This window comes from Artemia sp. Qi Xiang Cuo, chromosome 6 (assembly GCF_049724085.1).
Source record: "Artemia sp. Qi Xiang Cuo chromosome 6, ASM4972408v1, whole genome shotgun sequence".
Lineage (NCBI taxonomy): Eukaryota > Metazoa > Arthropoda > Branchiopoda > Anostraca > Artemiidae > Artemia > Artemia sp. Qi Xiang Cuo.
Window position 1 is genome coordinate 42,854,474 of NC_142799.1, and position 21,709 is coordinate 42,876,182.

Consider the following 21,709-nt stretch of genomic DNA (forward strand, 5'->3'; position numbering starts at 1 on the left):
TATGTGAATTTTAAAAGTCTGAGAATGTGGAGAAAACCCATATTTCCTAAGTGATAGCAACCAAATTAAGACAGAAAACACTCTGAGGTGCATTTGAAACGAAATGAGTATTTGACAATAATACGCAGTATGAATGAGAATCCATTTCTTAAATTTTTAAGAAAATTAAACATAAAAATTCAGCCTCAAGACTTCTCCTGTACTTTTTAATGAGACTCAAGTTTAGAGTCATCTGTAGAGAAAAAGAATTGGCAAAAATGGGTGGCCCTTTATTGTCGCCATGGTTCGACAGTTGTTGAGATTTTAAGCTAAGAAACCATGCATTATGTTTTCAGCAATAAAGGATGATTGAGCCATTGAGCCAATAGGTCCCATTGAGCCATTGTAGCAACATCCTATTTAGGACTGCTCCTCTTTACTTTGTATTTATATGCTATGCTTAAAACCGTACAAAATCTAAAGTTTCTTTTCCCTCTTAGGCTCAAAATTCCAAATTTATGTTCCTATTTATATAGACTGAGGAGAGGACTGAGGAAATAGACTGAGGAGAGGACTGCTCCTCTTTACTTTGTATTTATATGCTATGCTGAAAACCGTACGAAATCTAAAATTTCTTTTCCCTCTTAGGCTCAAAATTCCAAATTTATGTTCCTATTTATATAGACTGAGGAGAGGACTGAGGAGAGGACTGAGGAAATAGACTGAGGAGAGGACTGCTCCTCTTTACTTTGTATTTATATGCTATGCTGAAAACCGTACAAAATCTAAAATTTCTTTTCCCTCTTAGGCTCAAAATTCCAAATTTATGTTCCTATTTATATAGACTGAGGAGAGGACTGAGGAGAGGACTGAGGAAATAGACTGAGGAGAGGACTGCTCCTCTTTACTTTGTATTTATATGCTATGCTGAAAACCGTACAAAATCTAAAATTTCTTTTCCCTCTTAGGCTCAAAATTCCAAATTTATGTTCCTGTTGTACAGAAGGTAGTCAACAAGCATAGAATTCATCACCTGCCATATGATAATCTGGTCAATAACATAATGAAAGGAAACAATTTAACAGAAGAAGGCAGTGATCTTTTAGTTAAATCGAAAAAGACAAGAGCAACTAGGGAAGTCATTGCTCCAGCTGAAATACAAAAAAAGGTAGTTTTGTGTTTTCTGTGTTCTGTTTCAGTTCCATTAATTTTTTTATATTTGCAAAAAATTGACAAGTTAGTCTGTTCTTAAATTTGCTACATAGAATATTAATATTTAGAAATAAATATTTCTGCTGTTTTTCATCAATGACGTTTTCACGAAATTCCTTGGCCAAACCTGATAATTTGTTCTTAACTTGCTTAAACTACACATATTGGTTCAAAGTTAGAATTTTACCATAAAATGTTGGAGATATATACTTAACTGTAATATAATTTTTGTTTTGTATCAATTGGTTTATTATTTTTGTGCATATAATAGGCAGATCAGCGGATTTTATATTTCCTGGGTTGGAATAAATGTTGCGGATACTTTTCATCAACTGAGTTAATGGAACTTTTACCAAATACCATGGTCATACCCGATATTTTCTTCCGAACTTACTTAAACTAAAAATTTACGCAGAAAATGGATTTTATTGTACAATATTGGCAAAATAGTGAAATTTTCATTTACAGAGTGAAACTTTCTTGGAGGAGAGAATTATGAGAGGTGATATTATGAGGAAGTGTTCAGTATGAATATTCTTATTCTGAATGCTATCGTCAGTTAAGAGGTAACGGAATTGGAATAAAAAAAGTCTCAATTCTCGAACTTTTTTATGTCGGCAAAAGCTCTCAGATTCAAAGGATTTCAAAATTGTGACATGTGTGTCTGATGGAAAACAAAAAAGAAAAAGAAAATGAAACTATCCCCTTAGATTTAATAAAAGTATATTTTGCTTTATATACAACTAAAGAATATATATGCCTTTATATTCTAATGAATTGACGCCCCTGGAAGAAAAGAAGGGATTTTAAGCTTAGGTGAAAAAAAGACACTTTTGCATATTTTTATAGACTTGCCCTATCAAAACAAAGCTACATGCATATTTAGAAAAATATAAACAGTAATATACGACTACTAAAAAGGTTCACGTATTTCCATGCTTCTTTTGCACACTCCCATCAACTATTTCTGGTAGCAAAGCTTCGAAGTAAAATGTTTCAGGTTTTGGAAATAGTTGTTTTTCCCAAAATTGTTGATCCCGGACAATCTTTTCAATATGCATTTGCCCTTCCCCCCAAAAAGCTTCAAAATATGCGTTTTCTATGTCCGAACACTCTGACTGCATTTGAACTTGGTAGTAATAGTTTTGAGTTTTTTTAAGTCTTATTTCACACTCCCTTTTCTTTTCTAGACGGATATTTTTTCGAGTTTCCATCCATTTTGTCATAGTATATGCATATCGTATCTATTTTAGATTCCAGTTCACTTAGAAAACTTGCGCCGTACTTTGGCGTCCACGCGTCGAGCATCACGGGATGACTGGCAAGAATGGATGAGACGCCTTAGCATTGATCTCCTTAAAGAATCCTCTTCTCCTGTTCTAAGATCCTGTTGGAGTTTGGCTCAAGGGTATAGTCAGCTGCCAAAGGATCTGTTTAATGCCTCTTTTGTTGCCATTTGGACTGAACTTAATGAAGAAATGCAAAAAGAACTTATTCATAGCCTTGAACAGGCCATTCAGGTAAAAAGTCAGCATACTTGTTGCTGTGGTATGGCGTGATAAACTTATTCTTCAACACGAATATTTTGCTTTTGAAGCAATATTAATTACATTTATTTTCTTTTTAAGCTTGAAAATTGGAGACAAATTGGAAATTAATAAAATTTGATAAAAATTCTGCATTGAAGAAAGATAGATAAAAAAAGAAGAAAGTGATGAAAATTGTAGTTGTTGTCACGATCAAATCGTAATCTAATCATTATCATAAATTAATGAAGATATTGTTCGAATAACTATAAAGACAACATTCTTTACCGGAATATTGAGGTCAAGCGGAACCCATTAACTGCTACGGCTATTAATAACAGCCTATAATTGACACGGCATCGTTGATAAAAAAAGAAATTTGATAAAAATTGTACTTCGTATCTATTTGACCTGTCATACTATAACGAATCGAAAGGAAGCTAAAAGTACTTTTGAAGATCTCTATGTAGCACATTTTATAGGTATTAAGATACTCCTACTTGTTTTGCTGCTACTTTTTTTCGCATTAGCAAATTGTATTTCCACAAATTTAATTTTGAGCTTCACTATGAGTCACTCAATGTGTCAAATAAACCTGTTTAAGACGACAGAAAATCTTACTCTATAGATAAATTAAGGCTCCGACACAATTAGATTTTACTAATATTGAGATTTAGCCAGCGCTAATTTAAACAAATCAGATTTTTCGTTGAATTTTCTGGTTGGTAAAACGAAAAATTCTGGTTGGCTTAAAATAGTGCTAGCCAAATATCCATGTTAGTAAAATCTCATCGTGAATGGGACATAAGAGGATCTAACCTGTGTTTTAAAGGAACAGCAGAGACAAAAAAAAAAAAAAAAAAAAAAAAAAAAAAAAAAAAAAATATAGAATTTACTAATTTGAAAATAAGGACACATGAAAGTGAGCAAACGTTATAGAATGTTGTCAAGTAAAAAATAATCCCCAATTTTTTTTTTTTATCGGAAACTAATTTGGGTTTGCCAAATAATAGAGTATTACTAGTTTATTTTATATCCGTCATTGTATAATCTACTTTCATCTTTACTGACAGTTTATTTCTTCCTTATGCAGTTCGGTTCATTTGGACCGGAAGAATCTTTGAGAGGTTGAAAAAATTACTTTCCAGGGTTCTACTTGTTTTCTATTAAAAAGGTTTTACAATGAATAAAAAGGTCTACGTAAATTCTTTTATTGCCTACCCCTTTCCATTTTTTTCGGAAGAATATGTGTTATTTGTACAAAAACATTTCATAGCATTTATGGTTTTTTTAAAAATATTACTTTAAAAAAATCTGAATAACAAATTAATATTTTTGTTGTAAAAGAGACAAATTTTGCGAAAAAGGCCAAAAAAGAAGTAATGGTTGGAATGTTATGATTTTTTGTGTGGATTTTCCGTAAAAAGTTGCATTTAGCTTCGTATGAAACACTCTTTGAACAAGAATGGCTCAAACTGCGCAATTGGAAAAATTCAGAAAAATTCAAATTTAAATTTGAATGAAAATTGAGGAAAGTTTGGCAGCTATCCATGGCTTGATCTTATATATTTGAAAGTGTCGGAGAGATTAAGTCTGTGTTTATGTAATGTAGCTAAGGATTTGTTATAGTAAGTGTTTGTATTTAGGCAGATCACAGTGCCGACGTCAAAGTAACAAGACACATAATAAAATGTTTTGTTTCTATTCCAATAGTTATGCTACGCAGTTTAATTGGGCAGATTAATGTTTTATTAATTTATTTTTTATTTGTAGGTCAAGGATCTCCCCGAATTGACTCAAATAATATTGAACCTAGCAGAATTTATGGAGCATTGCGAACAGGGACCCTTGGCCCTTCCCACCAATCTTCTCGGTAAAGTATAGTCCTACTATTTTGTTATCGCTACAATTCTCTTCTATTTTTTAACTTGCCTTTCTAGTTTGGTTTCCATCAAATATAAGGAAAAAATCACTGTATGCTACAATGTAGGCACTAAATAGTTTGTTATTTTATGAGCAACGTGGATAAAAAAGGGATTTATTTTGACGCCTAGCTAACTCGATTGCTTCTTCAAACGTTGCTAGAGTTTTGTAAAAAATTCGTAATTTTGTCTTTATGTGCTATGTTTCGGGAAAAGGCTAATGCAAGCTAGCTGTTCAAGGCTAATCATCGTAATTTTTATCCAATTCTATTCTTCCTATGCCAAGAAATCGCGAATAAGACCCGGAATTTAAGCGATTTTGAGCTGGATTCTATTCTAATAATATGTGAATCAAAAAGGAGAAAACAATGTTGGTTTTACTTTCCTTGCATTTTTTTATACTTTGGTAAAAAATAAGTCAATTATTTGTGTTTGTTGAACAAACATAATGAACGGGAGATGAAAGTAGATTGTTTTGTTTGTCGACTCCGCCAGTATTTTGTGCTCTGAAATTGGGAGCTTCTTTTGGTTTCTTTGGAGTAAAAGATCATTATGGATTTTGATGATTTTTCTTGTTATAAGTCATACAATTTGCCGTCGAGACTTCAACTTAGCGCGCACAAAATATTGCCTCTACAGTCTATAACTATTGCCGTAAATACCATTGATGAGAAACAAACTAATTTAAAGTAAAAGAAAAAAAATCACTCTTAAGAACTGTTTTGGAAATCGCTTCTCTGTCACTTTATTCTGCCACTTTCATCTTTTGGGTAGCGTCAATTCGTTGGCCAAGTAGGAGCAGGGCCAATTATTATAAACTCTTGTTGATGAACCAAGCTTTCATCTTTTGGGTAGCGTCAATTCGTTGTCCAAGTAGGAGCAGGGCCAATTATTATAAACTATTGTTGATGAACCAAGCTTTCATCTTTTGGGTAGCGTCAATTCGTTGGCCAAGTAGGAGCAGGGCCAATTATTATAAACTCTTGTTGATGAACCAAGCTTTCATCTTTTGGGTAGCGTCAATTCGTTGGCCATGTAGGAGCAGGGCCAATTATTATAAACTCTTGTTGATGAACCAAGCTTTCATCTTTTGGGTAGCGTCAATTCGTTGGCCAAGTAGGAGCAGTGCCAATTATTATAAACTCTTGTTGATGAACCAAGCTTTCATCTTTTGGGTAGCGTCATTTCGTTGGCCAAGTAGGAGCAGGGCCAATTATTATAAACTCTTGGTGATGAACCAAGCTTTCATCTTTTGGGTAGCGTCAATTCGTTGGCCAAGTAGGAGCAGGGCCAATTATTATAAACTCTTGTTGATGAACCAAGCTTTCATCTTTTGGGTAGCGTCAATTCGTTGGCCAAGTAGGAGCAGGGCCAGTTATTATAAACTCTTGTTGATGAACCAAGCTTTCATCTTTTGGGTAGCGTCAATTCGGTGGCCAAGTAGGAGCAGGGCCAATTATTATAAACTCTTGTTGATGAACCAAGCTTTCATCTTTTGGGTAGCGTCAATTCGTTGGCCAAGTAGGAGCAGGGCCAATTATTATAAACTCTTGTTGATGAACCAAGCTTCAATAATGCTGCGAACTCCCGGAATGTAAATTCATTAGGATTAGTCGGAAATCTAAACAAAAAAAATTGAGCGCGAATAAAAGGATTCAGCTTAAGAATGTTTCGGTAAGCAAGTGGATAGAATGAAAAATGAAAGTGTGGGTGGTCATGACGTAAAAGTTGCCCTTACAAAGTTTTGAAATGTCTTGACCACCCACTGCTTTCATTTTTAATCTTTGAAACTTTCAGTTTTCCCTTTAGATTTTTTTTTTTAGCATATTAGGAGATGCAAGTATAAAAAAGATTAAGATGCATTTTACATCTCTATTATCACTCTATGGAATCTGCGTGAATTCACGCAAAAACAGCAAACAAACAAATAAAAGTATGCATCGTTAACGTCAGATCTGTCATTTTTCCCGAACTGTTTTGTATTTGATGTATTTTATGAAGTCAATTTGTATTTTAAATTTACAACATCACCCAGGGAAAGCTCCGCCATATTAGGAAAAAAAGAAAATAAACAAATAAATTATACATATTTGACGTCAGATCTGTCATTTTTATGGAGTCAAGAACTAGGCTATAAAAACTTCCAATCTTATGTCTCTCGAAGCTTTTAAGAGTCACTGTTGGAAACTTTTGGATCAGATCCGCTACTGCTTTGTTTTTCTTATAGTTTTGAATAGTTATATGCACCATCGCTGCTGAAACGTTGAGCTGAATGCCAGACTAGTTAATTTTCACAGAATTTGTTTGCTTAGTCGTTTAGTTAGATTAGATTCTGACAGTTTTACGACGGAAGTTTTTTTCAAATTTTCTGCCAAAAGGGTGTTTGCAATCAGTTGATCAACTAATGAATTGATGAAACACTGTGTATAAGTAGAATGACACTGATTGGATTGGAAGTATTCGAGTGCTCAGCTGGTGATGGAGCATTTACTGTTCCAAAGTTGCTGAAATCCTATCTGAAGGTTAAAATGATTGGAATGTAACACCAAAAATCTTTCAGATGTGGGGTGAGGTGACTAAATCTGGTCCCATATCAAGTACAATGATTAAGACTGAACCAGAGTTTCAGTCTTATAACCTGGGTTAAGTTTTGTAAAAAGTGATTTCTGAAAAAGGTCTCGAGCTTATTTTTATTCAACCAAAGAAAGTAGATAAAAAAAGGTTGGAACTTTTATTTAATTTGTATCAGCTTCATGGAATTTTCACTTTTAGGCAAAAGGGCTATGCAATGTCGTGCTTATGCGAAGGCATTGCATTACACTGAAGTTGAATTTCAAAAGTCACAGTCTACCCAAGTGATTGAATCACTGATTTCAATCAATAACAAATTACATCAGAAAGAAACAGCCAGCGCACTTCTAGATTATGCCAAGAAACATCACACTGAGGAAACCGAAGGTAAATATAATTTTGACCATTATTACAGATGCCATGGATTTCTTTAATTATATAAATAATTCTAATATGTTAAAAAACATCATTATTTGTGGAGATTTCAATGCCCACAGCCTTTTGTGGGGGAATAAGCCAGCAAACATACTGGTAAATTGATTGAGTATATGACTTCAGATAATAATGAATTAGCTGCTGCTACCCCTCCAAACCTGAATACTTATTTCAACCCCAAAAGTGGCAGATTCTCCACAATTGACCTACAAATTGTGTCATTAAATATTTTGAATAAAATTTATATAAATAGAATTGATAGTCTATGTACTGACCACTTTGCTATACTGTGCTCCCTAAATGAACCTGCTGAAACTCTACCACATACCTCCAAATATATCAACACTAAAGTAAATTGGTCTATCTTCCAAAATAAGCTAAATGATGAAATCACAAGTTTCACCCAAAATTCACGTATTTCAAACACAACAGTTGAGACAAATACTGAAGTACTGACATCTTTCATAGTAAATACAGTTAATACTGCAATCCCCGAGGCAATCCCCAAGAACAACTTCCCTAAACACATTTCTAAAGCCTGGTGGGCAAGTAAGTTCCGAAATAAATAGAGAATCAAAAAGGCATGAAGGAACGAATTCATAAAAAAACCATCACCTGGTACATATTTAAAAATTACAAGCAGAATCTAATCTAAAAAGGACTATAATAGATGCTAAATATAATTACTGGAATAATTTTGCAAATAATCTCTCCAGAGAAACACATGAGCCAATTATACATAAAGTCATAAGCCACATCTGTGGGAAAAAGATTTCCCCCAACCCACTCCTGTATGAGCTTATACATAATAATACCCACTATGACCATGATAATGAAAAAGCTAAGCTATTTGCAACTCTTTTTGTTAATAAGCTAACATCAAATAATCGAAGCAAAATGTCCCCAATTCCTATGAACCCAAGTTATCAACCACGTCCAGGATCTGATTATATAACTAGTCGATTTTCAATCCAGGAAATGAATAATGCAGTACATCATATTAGGACCAAAACTAGCGGCAGCTATGACAATATACACCCTACATGGATAAAGAATCTCACCCCTTCATACAAACAAGAACTGCTAAATTGTTATAATCACGCTTGGGCATCTTTTAATTTCCCCAATATATGGAAATGTTCGTCCCTCCTACCAATCCTAAAGAAAAATAAACCCCAAGGGAACCCTGAGTCCTAAAGGCCCATAATGATTAATCCTGTGATGGGGAAAATAACGGAGAAAATGATCTATCACAGACTTCTCTTGTCTGTTGAAAAAAACAATATGATCCCTCACACTCAAACTGGATTCAGGAAACACCACTCCTCAACAGATGCTTTAATTTTACTAACAAATGCAATAAATGAATCATTCTCTAAAAATAGTGTCCTAGGTGCTGCTTTCCTAGACTTTGAAGGGACATATGACAATGTGAACCACCCAATCGTTCTTACTAATCTTGAAAACCTTGGACTACCCTCCCAAGCTAGTATCTCTAATAAAATCCTTCAGAGAAGTGCCAATTTTCATTGTTTGTGTTGGTTCAGCCTTTCACCCCAAAAGACAACAACCAAAGGCCTACCTCAGGGAGCAGTCCTCAGTTGCCTCCTGTTTGCCCTATATCTCTGGGACATGAACCTACCCCACACAAATCTACACTATGCTGACGATCTGGTGCTACGGTCATCTGGCAACACCTTTGAGATAGCACAGTCAAATCTGCAAAAGTCACTTTTCCAATTTGAAAAATTCTCTCAACATTCAGATTTACCCATTGCACCTACCATGTCAAAAATAATCCAATTTCAGCGGAAGCAAAACCATGTTAATTTAAAACAAACTCTAAATAAAACAACTATTCCAGAAGATAATCATATTAATTACCTAGGTCTCATGCTTAACCAAAAACTTAATTTCCACCTCCACATTTCAAACACAATAAAAAAATGCTATAGAAAAACAAATATACTAAAAAGACTTCTTTCCACACCCTGGGGCTGTAAGGAGAAAACCTTACTCCAGTTTTATACATCACATATAAGACCCCATATTGACTATGGTCTCATCGTATATCGTGCATGTGCAAAGACCCAGATGCAAAAAATTGAAACAACACAAAATGATATAATACGTCTCATATTTGGTCTTAGGAAAGCCACAAGCACCAAATTTCTGCTTATGGAGAGTGGATTAACAACAATAAGGGAGAGACGTAGCTTTCTCTTGACAAAACATCTTACAAAAATTGAATCAAATAGCTCACACACCCTACATAATTGGTTAAGAAATCCAGCCATGTATTGAGGCATTGCAGATGAGTATGCCAACATTCAGAAGAAGTTCCCCGTACCAGCAAAGTCTATTGCACCCACTTTCCCCCAATCCCCTCCATGGAATTGGTCAAGTCCCATAATAAATACTGATTTCTCAAAGTGGACTAAAGATGTAACCCCCATCGCTTTTGTCCAGAAAAAAATTTGCTGAACTTAATACAATTACCTATAAAAATCACTTCCAAATATTTGTTGATGGGTCAAAAATGAATGAGAAGGTAGCAAGTGGTGCTTTCCTTCCTCACCTGAAAATTGCAATGGGCTAGAGATTATATAATAATTTTTCTATAATGTCTGCTGAGTTAAATGCCATAATCATGGCATTAGAACACATTAAGGAAAACCAACCTTTGATTGCAAATTTAAATAACATTATTGTATATTCCGACTCTTTATCAAGCCTTGAGCTGCTGGCCTCAGCTCCTCAGTATAAGTTAGATATTGACACTTATCATTGTCTCAGTATTTTAGATAATCTTGCTTCAAGTGGCATAAAAACTTATTTTCAGTATATTCCTAGCCACACTGGCATAAATGGTAACCATCAGGTTGATGAAATAGCAAAATATGCTATAAATATTGACCAGCCAAGTGGGAGACCAATCCCGATTAGAGATATTTATCGATGGAGACTATCAGATATTAATTTTGATAAGATTAATCCTATCCTTTCCCCCTTTCCCAATAAGTATCTTTCTAAAATTTATCATAGAAGTCGCTCCGGAACAAATGGACTAAACTTTCTCGCATTCTCGTATAAGTTTTCTAATTCAAGTGGTTCAATTCCCCTGTCCCCTCTTTGTAGGCATTGTAATATGAATAATGAAGCAATTGACCATTGCCTATTTGAATTTACTATGCTGACGTCTGCACAACATACCTTGCTTTGCAAACGGTTAAAATGCTTGAAACACCACAAAATCTCACTATCAGCCAAGAGCCTAGCCAACTATACCTGCACACAGAGCATAGAAATTGACATCTATCAACTCATAATTGAACTCCTAGAGTCAAAAGATCTACTGAAAGATATCTGAAAATATCTAATAATCATGAGGCAATCAAGCCAGTAGCTCTGTAGCCCACAGAGTGAAGCAAAAGGAAAAGGGCTAAATAGTATCACTGAAAAGCCCGCCTGCTGTCAAATAGAAGAAGATTACTGTGTCTATACGATCATCTGCGCAATATTATGGACCCTGTAAAGAGAAATCTGTCTCACTGTTTCCCATACCTTTTCAAATGGATCAGATGATCATAGAGAGCTTCGAGAGAGTTAATTTGATCACACATGCTGATACTATTATCCTTAATTCTGGGATGGAATAGATTGGGGGGGATGCCTCTTTCTTCATCCGTCGTGCCCCAAGGCCCTTACGTATCATCGCATGCAAATTTCAAGAATTTTTTTTTATTACAATGATAAAAAAAAGCTCAATAAATATTCCCTTAAGAGCAATATGACCTGCCCTGGGTCGGAAGGGGGGAGGGGCAATATGAATTATCCCATTTTAAAAACGAAGATTCATAAGTAAATTTAGCAGAATCATCGGTATGTCGCATCTTGAAGTAAGAATCATGTCCCGATGGAAAATCTGCATAGCTTGGGCGGTCCTGATGGAGCCCCAGAAGATCTTTCAGGGATCATTCTCAATGATTAGTAATCACTCCTTGTTAAAGGAGCGTAATTGCAAATTCGTAAATTGAATTGCATCCTTTTCATTCATTTAATTTTCATTGTTTTATCCATTAGTCGTTTTATGTCTAAAGTTCGTTTTGTCTAATTCTGACCTATTTTTGTCATTTTATTTATTCAGTTATTTCAACTTATTTTGAACTATGTCTACAGAGATTATTCTTATAAGGTTTTGTTTATAATTAATGAAATTCTGTGAAATTAATAATATATAAATTCCGATGAGAAGTTTTTCAATCAAAAGTAGAGCAGAATTAAAAGCAACAAGGAACAGAAATAATATCATATAACAAGTCAAACTTAAAACGAGAAAAAATTACCATTAAAAAACAACGACAAACAAACAAAATCCATAGATCAATATCAACCAAGTTTACTGGAAAAAAGATGCAATTTCTTAGAATAAATACATTCAATATACATTTTATATAAATCCCGATTAAATTCTTTCCACTTCTCACTTCAGCAGAAACAAGTTTCAATTTTAAGACAGAAATTCAATTATTGCAGATATTAATCAAGACACGGTTGTTGGCATTAGAGAGGGGGAGGGGGAAAGGGCTGGAAGGTTACTTGCTGGAACTGCTGGAAGTGATGGAAAATTCCAATGAGGCTCGCTTGTAATTAGGGGGGTGAATATCAGCGGATAAGGGGACTTTTGCTAGTAAAAATGATAGACGACGGACCTTTACACTCTATCAGTCTCTAAATGCCACTGTCTGGGGAATCCTCGAATTTAAAACTTTGAAAACTGATCGTGACTTAAAATGCCTTGATTGTAATCTCCCTGTTTTGATCTCCTCAACTGTAGCTAAGGTGCCCAAGAAAATTCATGTGGATTTTGGCCTTCCGTGTAAGCGTTAAAGAAAGATCGTATGCTGCTGAGAATCATCATTCTTATGTCCCAGTGGTCTTAGGTGTTTGCCCCCTTTTTTAACCCTATAGGACAAAAACACTCTTCTGAAAAAAGTCGCCGATGAGTATTGTCGGTGGGCCATGGATCCAATTTATCTCTCAAATTTTACAAATTGAGGATCCTTATAAGATTCTGGTTCGAGCTATTTGCCAGATTTGCTAGATGTCCATCTATGTGCTAATTTGTTGCTAATTTGGAGGGGGGGGGGTGGTCTAGAGTCGCCATAAATCTAGTTTTTTTCCCCCAATTACACATAATGGAATCTTCGCAGCATTCTGGTTCAAGCAAGATGCATCATGTCGACCTTTCTGCTAGAGAACTGGCTGCTGGGTGGGTTGGGAGGAAGAAATTGGGTTTCCTAATCATACAGATTGAAAACCATATGGAATTCCGGACTACAATTGATGCGAGTGATTACCTCTCTTCAAAAAAGCTGGTGGTGGTAGAGTTTGAAGGAGAGAGTGAAAAAAGCCGTTGGTCAACTTTACGCCTGAATTAATACATATTGAACATCCTTGCGTAATAATGCTTCAAAATAATTGAAAAATGCCAACTTTTCTGGTAAAACGCTGGTGTTCAGATGATAGGGTTGTTGGACTGGCAATGAACTCATTATTTTCCTCCAATCACATAGTTGAAAATCATTAAATATTTTTAATTTCGGAAAAAGGTCCTACCTGCCTACCTTTCTGCTAAAAATTTGGCCATATGTGAGTACTAAATGTAGTTTGGTATTGTTTCTACACCGGTCAGGACTTGCTATGTTTTTATACCTAATCAAGGCTTATCTTGCCCCAAGATAGCCTTAGCTCATATTTTGCACCAAGTCAGGACCTAGTTCTCTGCTGTATCTAGGGAATCCTCAGCTTGGCCTTAGCTCGTTTTTGCGCTGGTTCAGGACTTTGCACGTGTTCGCACTTCTTCACTGAGATTCGTCACCAGTTGTTGTGAAGTGTTATTCTTATGGTATTTGGGGGTTGTAGTCGTAGAAGCCTTTATTCACCCTTTATAGGGGAGATAAACTCTGGCCCTAAGGTAGTTAAACTTTGGTAGCGTGCCTTAGGCTATAACCGAACTAATGAGGCGTACCGACTGGGTATGTTCGAGAAGCTAAAAGTAGATCGTAGAGAGGTTGTATAAAATACAATGCTTTTATTCATTTAACATATAATATAATTGAATATATTCTGTCTACTGGGACTGGCTGTCCCAAGTAGACCACAAGTCTCAAAAACAACAATAATATATAAATAGATACTTAAACACTTACAATGATAAGACAAAGTTCCAAGGTATTTCTAAAAACAACGGACCAGAGGTCAGTCCGGCATAAAGTTAGTATAAGATTTTCCCTTCCGATAAAATGTATCTTTTATACATTTTTATCAACCACACCTTCCCACGTAATCGCTAGGAAGTTGTAATTTCTCAATTTCCCGTTAAACAGAACTTAGCAGGATACGTTTTTTATCTTAAATAAAAAGTGGTATTTCAAAACTTCATATTTGCGTCATATATATTTTACTAAATTAATAATTAACTAAATTAGAAAGCTTTACCACACTTGAACTTAGCTTGCTTTTGCACCAAGTCAAGACTTGGCTCATTTTTTACCGATTCAGTTTGCCGCTTAGACTTAAATCGTTTTTCAAGAGGTCAGAACTTGTGTTGTTTTATTCTTTTTGTCTTTTTTTGGTTGTTTTTCATAATTTTACTGTTTTTGCTCTGAGTCAAGAATCACCTAGTTTTTGCATCACGCTACTGTTGTTCCATAGCTTGTACAAGGCTAGCTTTTGCACTGATTCAGGGCTTCTATCGTTTTTTGCATCGTGTTTGGGCTTACCTTGTTTTTCCTCCAAGTCAGGACTCAGTTCGTTTTTGTACCGGGTCAGGACGCACCTCGTTTTGCACCGACGTAGTCCGCATGTTGTATTTAAATATTTCTCGCACCGGATCAAGACATCGCTCTTCTTTACCCGGTTAAGACTCAGCTTGTTTCCACACGAGATTGGGACGTAGCTTCTTATTACGGTATGTTACTAAAATTCTGCTGCTGAATCCTGAATTTTCCCACTGGGTCTGTCGTCTTCCACTGAGTTATTCTGCAGTTCTACAACAAAACTATGTTGTCATGATGTTTCTTGGTTCTGCATTGAGTCAGATCCGGGCTTGAACTTGTCTTGTTTTTGTCTAAAGTCAGAACTTGAGCGTTTTTGACTGAAAATTTCTACGGCTCACCGTTTTGCTCTCTAAACAGGAAAAGTCCGGGACTTGTTAAATAGCAGGTGAAAAACATGATTTTTACTGAATAATATAAAGAAGACTGACGCAAAAAAGGAGATAAGAATTAGTAACTAGGAAGAATTAGAAAAGGGAAATAAAAATTGACTCACTCTTTTTGCTCTTTTTTGAGGACGAATTTTTTTTTACTATGGTCTTGAATGCAGCAAGATGCGTAGCTTCACGAACATTACCAGGGATTACATTGTAGATACTCGGTATAAATTTTCTGATAATAAATGAAGTTGGAGTTGTGTTTCAGATTAGTGGAAAGAACTTGCAAATAAAGAAGGCAGTATATCATTAAATATTTATTAACAAAAACTCTTATTTTGTAATCTTTTGTTCTTTAAACTTAAAAAAACTATCTGAGACAGAAGATTTATTAACACCCTTATATAAAAAAAAAATCATTGCTTTGTTCGGGATTAAAAAAAAAATTACTTCCCACAGTGTGCAACTATACTACGTATGGATAAAATGTGCCAGATTAACTAAGCCAAAATTATTCCCACCTTACTCAGAGGCGAACACCCTTTTAGGCCCTACTGCACAGGTCTATGGTCAGGCCATTGATTTAATGAAAATATATTACTTTATTCCTTAATTAAAATAACAAAAAAGGTATACTCCACATTGCTCAACATCCAATAGTTATCCAACAAGTATTGAATGTAAGACCAATATAAAAACTGAACTCTTTCAATGAAATTTCCTATTTGCAAGCCACTGTTGAATTAGCTACGCCTGGAGCTATTTATTACGTCAGTCGTTTGTGAATAGTAAGTGCAAAGAGGAGAATAACTTTCAGGAAACTACATATAAGAAAAATAATAATATAACTTTCATATAAGGAAAAATTGATCCCCGTTCCGTCTGTAATAGATCCCAAGTATTTTGTTTCACGAATTATAGTCATTTTCTTTTTATGTACATTTAATATATGATTAGACGTACTTGTGCCTATCCTTGAAAAAATATTATACTTAGTTTTATCAAAATTTAAAATGAGAAGATTGTGATTGGCCCATTTAATGAACTCAAATAGTGCTTTCTCTTTACATAGTAAAAATCTCATTGACGAGGGAGCCACGAGTAGTGAACTATCATCAGCCCACATGCTATTACATGCCTGTGATGAATATAGTACTATTCAGTCAATAAATATTTAAGACAAACGAAAACCTAGGATAGATCCATCGGCAGGTACATATGCAGGCATTTTCATTGGGGGGGGGGGGGGGCAATGATAATTTTTTTTGGAGGGGGGTATTAATTATAGAAAATAACTTTATTTGATAATTGAATAAGAAGTGCCCAGAAATTAACATAAATTTTGGATTTGGGGGGAGGAGCTAAACCTGGGGTACGCCACACATCATTTGAAATCGACGATGTAACGTTAAACCTTCAACACAACTTGCTTACGGTCAGTCAGACAAGATCGGAATCTCTTAAGGCTCTCGCCATTCACGCTTACTCTTTTTAGTTCAGTCTGCAGCGTTTGATGATTTATGCTTCTAAAAACAATAGAAGAATTGAAACTGGCGTTTCGATATTTGGTTCATCTCTTTTTAAACTTTTCAAACATTTCATGGTACGGAACTGTAAATAAGGAGCGACGCGGATCAATAGTAACCGAAACTCTTAAGAACCAGAGTCTTGATAACAATAGACACATCATAAGAATCAAATTTTGATGTTTATCCAAAATATATTAAATTCATCAAGTTTATTGTTACCCATCAAAATTTGTGAGTCTGAGAAAAGGATGAAACACACCCAAACATCAAGTGATCTTAGTGAAATTACACCATCAAATTCGGCATATCAGGAAACCCTAGTGTAGAGGTTTCAAGCTCTTATATACACAAATTTGAAATTTGAAATATTGTTTCTTCTATCAAACCAGTGATCCTAGATGATCGGGAGGTGGCTCACTTTATTGGAAATTAAAAGTTGTAGTGTCCTTTGAAAGTTACCAAAAATATTGGAGGGCAGCTAGCCGCCTCTCACGCCTCTTGTCCCCAAAGCCGTCTGATTAAAATTTTGAGATAGCCATTTTGTAAAAAAAAGAAGAAAAAAGTCGACATGTAATAACTATTTCTTTGAGGATGACTTGACCTCCCACAGCCTCGGGGGTAGGACTGCATTGGAAAGTATATAGATATTTTTGGTGTGGGGGGTGGGGGGGTGGGGGGGGGTGGTGCGATGGTTTCCTTGTCGGGGGGGGGGGGTACGTGGGAGGATATTTCCATTTAGTAATTTTCCGCGGGAGAAGGAAACTATCGATGGAGGGCAAGCCTGATTTCCCGGCGTTATTTAAAAAACGATCAGAAATTAAATAAAAAAAAACAATTTTTTTTTTACTGAAAGTAAGGAGCAACATTGAAACTTAAAACGAACAGAAATTATTGCGTATATGAGGGGTCTCACTTCCTCTCCAATTCCTCTCTCTTTACGCCAAAGTTTTTTTTAGAACTTTTAAAAAAAGCTTATTATTCTAATTAATCGGCCCTTGGGTTTCAGGAGTCATTCTCAGATTATTGGAACAAAAAGTCAACCTGTAGCGTAAAAAGCCAGTTATTGGGGAGGGGGCAGCAAATTTTCAATGTTGCTCCTTACTTTCAGATGAAAAAAAATGTTTTTTTTATTTAACATATAAAGGAATTAACTTCGCCACTTTTAACGCCTCTGGGAAGATTCTTTTTTTTTTCATTGAATTGTTTATTAGGTGGTGTAGTACTGCGACCCGACTTTTTTTTCCGCTTTGACTATATGCCATCCAGCTGCTTGAATTAGACTTCATATTACTCAAAAATCTTCGATATCTCTGATTTACAACATTCATGAAGCGCAAATGACACTAACATTTTTCTCATGGTACACACGGGAAGAGGGACCACTTAAACTTTTGTGATTTCACATAACTTAGCCCCCTTATTCGTAAAACATCACAAAAACGATCAACAATTTCTTGTAGACATGTTCGATCCCCATTTTGTGTTTTTTAATTGATTTACTACCCACTTTTAGGCTTACACCCAAATAGAGAATTAATTTTTTTTCAAGTTTTTTTTTCACATTAGTATATTTTGATCCAATTCACTAATATAACCTACAGTTTACGAGGAAAAGTATGGTCTTGTCCAGTAAGTTTATACTAGTTTTACCAAAAATACCGTCAGCAAGTCATAAAAAAGGTAAAGATACGGCACTAGACTTCTTTAAGTCCGAACCGGCGGTGCTGATCTGTGTCTCAAGGCCCTTCAGCCGCTTTACTAAATTCAATCGCAGGAATTCCGCAAGTTTCTTTTTGTCAAAGAACACGTTTCTAGCTTGACTCTTTGAGTCAGACTTAACCATTACTTGTGGTATTTTACATGGTCTGCAATTGACGACAATGCATGCACTCTGCAGACTTGATAGAAGGCCTTCTGGACTAGGTGTTATTTGGTTATATACTTGCAGCACGGAGTTAGTAGTGGACTTGCCTTTCAACTGTCAAACTGTGAATGCAGGAGGAACACATTTGGGTGCTTTTCCTGGTCAAGATCATCATAAAGCCATTCGATTTGTTCAACACGGGTCTTTTTGAGAGTATATGTTTACGAGAGGAACTCATTCAGTATTCTCTCGATAGTCTTTATTTTGACCGTATTCCGTAAAAGTAGAATCGTAGATTTACAAAACTAATGTTTCAATATCTGATTCTTTGACAAAACTCTTAGCTGGGGGTACTAGTTGGAATGAAGGTATGTAACGCCGTAGGGAAATGGGTGAATTGATTGTATAGATAACACTCTTTTTTTTTGGAACTGCTTTTAAAGTTGTGTTAGGAATCTCGCAGAAGATGCTATTCCTTAAGTAACTAATCTGTCACTACATGTAGAATCACTTTATATTCTTTCATGTACAGAATTCTCTCTCCTTTCTCTGGCTGCGCGGTTGACTGCAGGTAATAGCCTGCCTCAAGTAGTTATGAAGGTTCAATTTATTTGGTAGCTTTAAAAGAATGATAAAATCAATTTTTGGTCTCCCCCCCCCCCCTTACTGGTGGCATTGCTTCTTTGTCTTTTTTGTTGATTCTTCTTCCCCCTGCTTTTTACCTTCTGTGATTGATGTATTTTTTTTTATATGCCCACTTTTTGTGTTGTATTCGTACCATCATGTTTTTTTATGCCCGCTTTTTGTGTTGCATTCGTGTCAACTGTAATGCTAATTTGTGTATAACGTGTCAATAAGTAAATAAACATGTGTTCTTTATATTAGGTGTAAAACACAGGCTCAGCATTTGTTTGTTTAAATGTATCATTTTTATTACTTAGGAGTAGATTTATCTCTTTTTTTCTGTAATTTTCGACGCAAATCTTATTTTCTAGTGTTGGAGCGGTGGCATGAAAAGCTCCACGACTGGGAAAAGGCTTTAGAAACATATAAACAAAAATTGGAAAAAGAGCCTCGCAATGTTGAATTTGTCCTTGGGCAAATGAGGTGCATGGAGTCATTAGCTGATTGGGAGGGACTCTATGATATTGCACGATCATACTGGCCCTCTGTTGATGCGCAAAGTAAAAGTAAGTTAGCCAGAATGGCGGCCACATCTTCTTGGGGTTTGAAAAAGTGGACAGCCATGGAGGATTTTGTCCAATTTATACCAAAGGAGACTCAAGAAGGGACTTTTTATAGAGCGGTAAGAATCGATATTAAATTAATTTATCGCTCTAACTATTGTTTCTTTAAGTTTTGAAAATTTGAATAAGATTTGATTTTAGATAATTTGAACACGGAGCGTTTAATATTATAGTGAACCAGGCACATGCAAACAATTTTCGAGAGATAAGCTTTCTAAGCTAACTGATTAAAACTAAATTCCTTATGTTCGATTATAGTAAGATCAGTGAACTAATTTCATTGTAACCTTTTGAGATGGTCGTGCGATACGAAATGAATATGTCCGGCAAACGCTGAGAACAATAAATCAAGATGAATGGACATGGCTCCCTGTTAGTCTGAAAAGAAACTATATAGTTTCAAAGCACTTTAGCACTCACCTTAATGGCTAAAACTCAGTACATTCGGGCTTCTATAATAAAGATGAAAAAACTGGTTTTAAATATTTACAAAAATAAATCTTGAAAAAGGTTCATTTATTTGTGTCTTTCTTTTTTTTTCTGGATAAGAAATGTCTTTTATGTGTTTTTTTTCCTGACCTAGATGAAAGAATTGACTCAAATTATATTTTGTAAAAATTTGCTTTACTTTATTTTGTCATTAAGAGATTTTAAAGGTGACCGTAAATTTTTAATCCTAAAAAAATCATTGCAGCATAAACTTTGAGGGACGGAAATATTTGTTTGTCACTCAGAAGAGTTTGCTTCCCAAGACCTCCTAAGAGCCCTTTGTGGATTTAAAACTTTTACTTTAATACTGATTGCGAAAATCGGAAAAATTTTCCTCTAAAACAGTGAATTTGCAATTACTTTGCGTATCTTTCCCCTATTCCTGACAAATAATCCTCTTTCCTCATATTCACGGTGCCCTGCATAACGTGTGCTGCTGGTCGACTTCTTAAGACCGAAATATCTAAAAATTCGTGGTGAAAGGGAGGATTTACATGTCCTTGGCTACTGACGGAACTTACTTGCTTTTACAAGCGCAAAGGACTCCCTAACCTTTACGAGGTTGGCGTTGATTTAATTTTTGGTCCTTTGAAGTTTCGCCTCTTATATGAATTATTTTTGCTGGTTTCAAATTTTATTATCTATCTTCACTTTTTGTTATAATAAACAACGAAATTAAATAATTCAGCTAAGTTCTTTAAACGGGCAGAACATTTGACAGTTGATTCATTTCGGTTCTGGTAGCATTGGTGAAACTTAAACCCTTTTTACAATAATGTCCTGTCTAGGGCAAAATTTTTTTGTCAGAATAAGCAAAAATGGCCTTTTTTTGGTTTGGACCATTGCTATTTTTTGCTATGAAACAAAATCCAAGCTATCCAATATTTTGCTTAAAATCTGTTCCTTCCACGTATTGAGTAGCATTCTCAAACAGTGTATTTTCAATATCTATTCTGGGGGCCAGGGATTCTACTAGAAGCATTTAAGTGTATTATCGCCATTGTAACTTTTGTATACATACCCTCATCAACGCAGTCATGTGTACATTTCCCGTATTTATTGAAGCGAAATCAGAATACGTCCATTTAGTGGATGCATTCAGTTCTAAAGAAAAATAGCGTTTCGTGGGATCACTTCATATGATAACTGTCTAGAACCCTGTCTAGTATACCTTTCTATTGTCGCTGACTTGATTGTCATAAATTGAAAAAGCTTATTTGGCTCGTTTTCTTTCTTTTACACAGTTGAAGATTTAGAACCCTGCTTTTCCGGGGAATTGGGATTTATTTTATAGCAAAATATTTCCGTTTGAAGCAATGAGGGTGCTCTAAGATAAGACTATGCTTCCAATTCCTCATATTGTGTTTCTCCGAGAAAATTTAAGAGCTGTTGCCTTACAATTCTGAGCTATATACTTTTTTCTCTTTCTTTAAAAATTGAAGGAATGACGTCTGTTCTTTCAGATGTTCAGATTTTGGCTTAGAAAAATAATGATCTCTTGGAAAACCATTCTAAAGTGCTAAGAGGAACTTTTGTGAAGAGCACTTTCAAAGTTTTCTCTGAGAAGAATAGGGCAAAGTTACTAAGGATTTGCTGTCTTTCACAATTATGTATTATAATTATTATAATTTACAATGATTGTAATCACGATTTCTTTTTTTCAACTTGGAAGTCACACAAATAGTTTGGACACTATTTTAAGCAATACTTTTGTAAAAT

At 35.2% G+C, this 21,709-nt stretch overlaps 1 protein-coding gene across 1 annotated transcript in view; it reads left to right on the forward strand.

Annotated features, from left to right (window-relative positions):
* mTor (serine/threonine-protein kinase Tor) overlaps nt 1-21,709 on the forward strand; it is a 126,821-nt gene that overhangs the window by 42,629 nt on the left and 62,483 nt on the right. Inside the window, exons 7-11 of the mRNA XM_089091039.1 lie at nt 948-1,147; nt 2,445-2,711; nt 4,491-4,590; nt 7,412-7,597; nt 19,250-19,560. Coding sequence (XP_088947165.1) covers nt 948-1,147; nt 2,445-2,711; nt 4,491-4,590; nt 7,412-7,597; nt 19,250-19,560 — 1,064 coding nt within the window. The remainder of the gene's footprint in view (nt 1-947; nt 1,148-2,444; nt 2,712-4,490; nt 4,591-7,411; nt 7,598-19,249; nt 19,561-21,709) is intronic.